This window comes from Echiichthys vipera (assembly GCF_963691815.1).
Source record: "Echiichthys vipera genome assembly, chromosome: X".
In the NCBI taxonomy this organism is placed as follows: Eukaryota; Metazoa; Chordata; class Actinopteri; order Perciformes; family Trachinidae; genus Echiichthys; species Echiichthys vipera.
Window position 1 is genome coordinate 3,818,050 of NC_139825.1, and position 6,733 is coordinate 3,824,782.

Below are 6,733 nucleotides of genomic sequence, written 5' to 3' on the forward strand. Positions count from 1 at the left end.
TATGCAGTTGTGTACATCTGTGTTGGGAGTACAACACTTTCCACAGAGTCACACTGCTGACAATTTGGCCCAAGTCAAAAGGGGCATTATGGATGAGTGGGCCATAACCAACAAAGTAAAGTGTCTTGTGACCGACGCGGCAGCTAACATGATCGCATCCTCAAGAAGTCTCGAAATTCGGCATACAGTTTGTATTGCACATAGTCTTAATTTAATAGTCAGAAAATCCTGTGACCAAATCCCCGCACTTACATCCATCAGACACAAATCCAGGCAAAATGTTACACATTTCAGATCCAGCACCACAGCAAAAGAGAAGCTTGCTCAAGTGCAGCAACAGATGGGACGGCCAGCCCTAAAACATCTCAATGAGGTACCAACACGCTGGAACAGCACCTATGAAATGCTGAAAAGGCTGCATGATGAGAAGGAACCAGTGTGGGTGTCTCTTGGGTCTCTGAGAACAGACATCACTCCACTGACGGCTGATGAGTTTAACATAATTGGAGAAGCACTCCTTGTGCTTGCTCCTTTCCATCAAGCTACAGTGGAGTTGTCTGAAGAGAAAAGAGTTTCAGGGTCAAAGGTCATCCCGATGATGAAAATGCTCCACCATGCACTTGAGCGTAACGCTTCAAACATTCACACGCAGGCAGCAATAAACCTCAATGAACATCTAAAGCGACGAGTCACAGACGCTGCTTCCGGTCTGGAGTCTTTAAGTGTGTTGATGCTATCCACACTTCTAGACCCCAGGTTCAAATCACTCAGGTTCCGTAGTATAACTAAGTGCACCGAAGCGGTCAATAGACTGAAAAGTGAATGTGCAGCCGTAATTAGGCGCACAGCGACCGAGCCACACCCTGGACCTTCTGCAGAACAGCAGTCTGCCACAACTTCAGGCATGTTATTCAGCTTTATCTGATTTTTTGTGCAGTTATTTGTTAGCAAATCATGTTCTAAAATGCCAATTTCCTGTTTTTTAAATGACTTGTGGCAGCAGTGGATAATGAAGTTGGCATGCAGACCAGCAACATCACAGCAGATGCCATCATCGAGGTTCAGCGATACCTGGCAGAAGGCAACGTGCCAAGGTCCGAGGATCCGTTAAAATACTGGGACAACCAGAGACACACCTTTCCCAACCTCTTCCACCTCTCACTCATGTTTTTATGTACCCCAGCATCATCTGTGCCTTGTGAGCGAGTTTTTTCCTGGCTGGAGAACTGGCGTGAAAAAAAACGCAATCGCCCCAATCCAAGAACTTTGGAGCAATTAATTTTCTTGAATAAAAATCTATAAAAATTAAAAAAAAATCTCCTCCCTGCCTCAAGTACATCAACAACCTCACATTCACAGCACTTTCATTTTTATTTTTACATGTTATGACCTCAAAGATAATGATATTTAAACTTTAATTAAGATATGAAATAGTACAATATTAAATGCAATACCTTGAAATATGTTATTGTATAGTCAATACTTGGTCATTAAATCAGTACGTCAGTTGAGTCTGTCGTTGGGTTGCTGTAATGATTTTTAAGATTCAGCAGGTGTCAGTATTGAGCCACAGTGACACAGTGCCGATACAGTATCGATACAGTTTGGGTGATGTGTCGAAACGGTTCATGAGGCCTCATCTACCCATCACTAGTACAGAGAGAGACACAACACTAGGCGAGAAACACTAGGCGACAGAAGCAAGGAAAAACCTCCTTTTAAGAGGCAGAAACCTCAAGCAAAACCAGACTCAGGATGGCCAAGAACATGGCATAACATGGGTTTCCATATAAAATGTAAGGTGATGCCGATGACAGTAGTAGTAATGATAAAACTAATAATTAAAGTATTAACTGCTAACATAGCAATAAAACGTACAATAAAACGTATGTGCAGTACAGTCACCAAACACACTTGATTTTGTGGATTGTTACTCTTCAGCTTGTGCCCTGATCAGGTGAATTAATTGAATACAGATGATAAAGCTTAGATTCAAGTACAATTCTCTTGAGTGCAGCCACACACGCCCCCATTCCACTTCCCTGCATGTGACACCACCTTATTCATTTATTCGTCTTACTTGACCCATTATTTTGCTTTACACCTTAACTTTCCATCTGTGCAATTACTACGACACACAAGACACATCAGCAACATGTTTATTTAACTCAAGTGAACTTCACTTAACATTGGAAACATTAACAAGCGTAGGATCTCTGTATCCCAATTTAAAGACTAAAGGGTCTTTAGAAGTCAAGTTTTGTCTAATCACAATGGTATACTGAGAAAACGGGATGGCCCCTCTGGGCCACAGGGCCACTTGGGGGCCATTACTGATTAGAAAATGATTAAAATATTAATAGAAGAATGTATTACATTACATACTGACATAGTGTATCATAGCTAGTATTTGTTTTTAATAGCATGGTCACATGGAAATGTTGATCTTCAACAGCTATCATACAAAGATGGTGGAAATACTGATTTGTTGGGTGTTTTCCAAGGTGTATACTTATATAGTGGACCAAAGCCTGTGTATACTGAGATATTGGATGCTAATACTTCTTAACTCTCTTTAGTTTAGAGTTAAAGCTCAAAGCTGGTCATGGAAGTAATGTTAATAATGATAACAAGTAATGATAACCTCTACATCTGCAAAGGAAGAGAGCCTATTCTTCGCATTTGGTATCAGGCGTCCTCCCTGAAAGTCAAAAGATATCATGATCATCATAATGAAAACATGCAGTACAGTCACCAAATAAACTTACACTTAAAAACCTCTACATCTGCAAAGCAAGAGAGAACAATAGAGCTATTATAATGTAATGGAAGATTCAGCTTCATGCCATGTTCCCTTAAATTGAATAAAGGCAGTGAAATGTGATTTCTCAGCAAGTTCTTACCCTCATAATCAACATTCGGTGTTTCTGGTACCTCTTCTGTAGAATCTTCCCCCTGCCAAGGACAAAAATGACATTTGACGTAAAAGGGACTTGGGTTAAAATGTTTCAACAATAAAACAAGCTACTACCCTTTTTTTCACCTGCGCACTGCCCTGGGCCCTTCGATGCCATTTATGGGGAGGGAGTTCATCTTCCAGGATTTCATTGCTAAATAACTCTTCATTCTGTTTTCTTCTGCGGCAGAAGCAAATCACGGTAACAGCAGCGATGAGGACCACAAACATGGTAGGAACAGCTGCTGCCACAGCTTCAAGTCCATAGCTCATGGTCTGCATAGATGTAGTACTGAGTGTAACCTCACAGTCCTCCATATGGACAAGATTTTCAACCGTACAGAGATAAGTTCCACAGTCCTGCTCTGTTATCTCAGGTAAAAACAAGGTACCACCAATAGTGTCAACAAAGGCATCACGATGCAACATCTGGTTTCCACTTGTCTTTGACCATCTGTATCTCAGAGGGGGGGTGCCTTGTGAGGATCTACATTTCAGCATCACACGCTTACCAGCCATAGCTTCACCTTCCATGTAACATACTGGCTTGCTTGGCCTTTCCATTACAGTCAGGAAAATGTTTTTGATGTCGAAATCGGGTAACTTTTTCACCTTGCATTGGTAAGTCCCTGTATCTGTCAGCCCCAGGTCCTTGATGGTTAATGAAGCGTCACCATTTTGGGGATCAGGAGATGTGAAGTGCACCCTACCCTTTAAAGGATCATATAAATCATTATATATCATGCCTCCAGTCAACAAGATAATGGTCTTGTCATCTTCCTCTCTATTTGGAGGCACAATGTTCCACTCTATCTCCATGTTTTGCAAGTTCTCAGAGGCAAGGGAAAATTCACAATTAAGAGTCACACCTGATTCTTTAGATATATAATAGTGCCTCATGTGTGGGATTATTTCCAGAGCACATGCTGGTCGCGTAGTGAAAGGACAAAATAATAAATAAAGTGAGAAGATGATGAACAGCAATCGCCAAAACTTTGTGAAATGTCTCTTTCTTTCTCTCCTGAAATATTTTAAGCTCAAGGAGTTTAGTGGGTGATGGCACCTTGGTCGGACAAACATTATGATGTCCTTGGGTTGTTGGGGATAAGCTGGTTCTGCCTCACAGGGTTGGTTTCACTGTAAAATGAAAGGTTAATGAGGTTAGACCTATAAGTTGGGTCTTTTGTCAGACTTATACTGGCATATTGTCATATTGTATTATCTTTAAAAAAATGTTGACATATAATACCAATTTAAAAATATACTCTGTTTTAACAAATACACAGTAAGTTGGGTAAATGTTTTCCATGGCACCATTATACCTAAACTCTGTTGTGCGAAACAGCACAATAAATTCCACTAAAGTTTTTACAGTAAAGGACCTTTTACAGCAAAAGTAAACTTCCACTCGTCCTTAAACAGGTCTTCAATCCACACAAGTCCCACAAAAAATACTCAATAACTTTTTAACAGAAATTACACTACAGTACATACAGTTTCACATTTAGAAAAAAAGAGTGGACAACAATCAAAAAAAAAATGTGGGCTACTGTTAGCTACAGTTGTGGGCTACATTTAGCAAAAAAAAAAAAAAAAAAGAATGGACAACAATTTCACAACAGAGCCTAAGCAGAAAAACAGAAACAGAAAATAGTGGTCAAGAAAAGAAATTATAAGTTGACTCTTACCCAGAAATGAGCTGCCACTCCTGTGAAAGTCACAAAAAGTACCTGCTTATGAAGCAAAATGAGCCCCAGTGTGACTAATTAACACCAACCAATCAGAACAGACTCCTGACAGAGAGGTGGGGGGAGGGGAACAGAGCAGAGGCAAGTTAAGTGAATGACCAGCTCTCAGGTAAGACACCTAATCTTTATGATGACATGAATTCTTCACATCTGTGCAGATGTGTTAAGAAATAAAAATATATATATATATATATTTAAGGAAGGGTGCATGTAATTGTGCAAGCAAGATTATTCCTTTTTTAAATTGTTTATTGTACTTTTTTTGACACATTAATTCTATCTTATCATATTTCATTATCTTCAGTATATGATAAATGATACATAAAAACAAAGAAAGAAATTAATAAAAATGTAATAAACTGATTCTTGAGAGTCGGAACAAATCACTTTCTGAAAAACTTTTTGGGAAAATTTACACAATGTTGATTACAGTTATACATTCATGCAGATAAAGGTCTGTGTTATTTAACCATGTAAATATCAGAGTAAACAACCTCTGCATCAACATGAAGAAGAAAAAAGACATGATCACATGCACACACTGTTTGCCCCCTGTAATCAAGCAGGAGGCTACATTAAGAGCAGGACCACCAACAACAACTTCTACCCTGAGCTTGGTTAGACTGTAGCCATTCCGCTAAATGTCACTACCTCATATATTATTGGCAGACAATATATTTGCTCATTTGCAAAAGATGGACCACTTTATTTTGTAACAGGACCAGACACTCAGAACTGTATATACATCTTGCTGTTGTGCCATTGTTTGCTGGGCTTAACCAGGAAAGATCACTGTATTTAGCAACATGTGTAATGAAAATAAAGACTCTTTTACACCCGTCATGTCGCTTTACATTATTCAACATAAGAAAGATTAGGCCACATCCAACCCAACAGGCCACCCATCTCCTGGTACAGAGCATGGTTATCGCCCGTCTTGACTACTGCACCGGCCTTCTAACAGGCCTCACAGCCAGTGCTGTGAAACCACTGCAGATGATCCAGAACGCAGCGGCGCATCTGGTCTTCAATCAGCCAAAAAGGGATCATGTCACCCTTATGTACATTGAGCTTCAATGACTACCCATGGCTGCCCACATCAAATTCAAGTCACTAATGCTAGCCTACAAAGTACTTAATGGGTCTGCACCTACCTACTTAACCCTTATAATGTCCTGGGGTCATTTTGACCCCAAAATTGTTTTAATACCTTTCTTTAAACAAGGCCTATTGGCCCTAAATTCTAAAACAAAGGGACAATTTGGTGGTAATGGGTTGGGCTGAAGTCCGACTAAAGGTGTAACACAGAATTGATTGCTACTAATACTTTATCCTTTAAATATCATCAAAATAAATTTGGGGTCATTTTGATCCCAGACGGGAAGACATTATGCTCTGATAAAAGCTTATGCTACATCACGACCACTTGGCTAGGTTAGGGAATTTTGTCTGGCAGTCCGAACACCTCGCACAAGACTATCCAGGCTCTTTTCATGTATCACCTACCGAGCGCTATTAGAACATGGGCATCCCTACCTATCTACAAGAAACTAAAGCCAGAGGACCCAGCTCTTCAGGGAGCACCTCCTGTCTTGGCACTTTTTCTGTACTTCCCTACCTCAATCTTCCATGCCGTCACAACTGGAAGTGAGTGAAAGCATCCAGCAGTGCCTCCAACACTCAAATTCCATTTTTAATGAGCAGGTAGTCTTTCATCCACTGGTTCCCAATCATCCCATGTCTTTGTGGATTTGACACCTCTGTGCCGTGCTTGTTGAGCAAGTTGAATTCATGTACATAATTTTGTGCTGTCATCACCAATATCACTGTAATAATGAGTTAAGAAGGTAATTATAGCAATAGAAGAGTGTAAACAGAAAACTGAATTAATTTTATTTGCGCCTTTAAAATTATATTTGAAATGCATGGCCTTGAGTGGTTTTAAACAAATAATTACTTAGTCTTTCATATAGCCACATTGTTTGTCACAGACCAGTGGGAAGGTATTCTCATACAAGGCAAATGGCAG

General features: G+C 39.9%; 1 protein-coding gene across 1 annotated transcript; it reads right to left on the minus strand.

The window, feature by feature from the left end:
• Positions 1-2,669: 2,669 nt before the first annotated feature.
• LOC310965484 (coxsackievirus and adenovirus receptor homolog) lies at positions 2,670-3,856 on the minus strand (the record flags this gene model as incomplete). Its single annotated transcript, XM_083939104.1, has 3 exons — positions 2,670-2,701; positions 2,904-2,955; positions 3,044-3,856. The coding sequence occupies 3 exons, from the start codon at positions 3,854-3,856 to the stop codon at positions 2,670-2,672; spliced, it is 897 nt and encodes a 298-aa protein (XP_083795230.1).
• Positions 3,857-6,733: the final 2,877 nt, after the last annotated feature.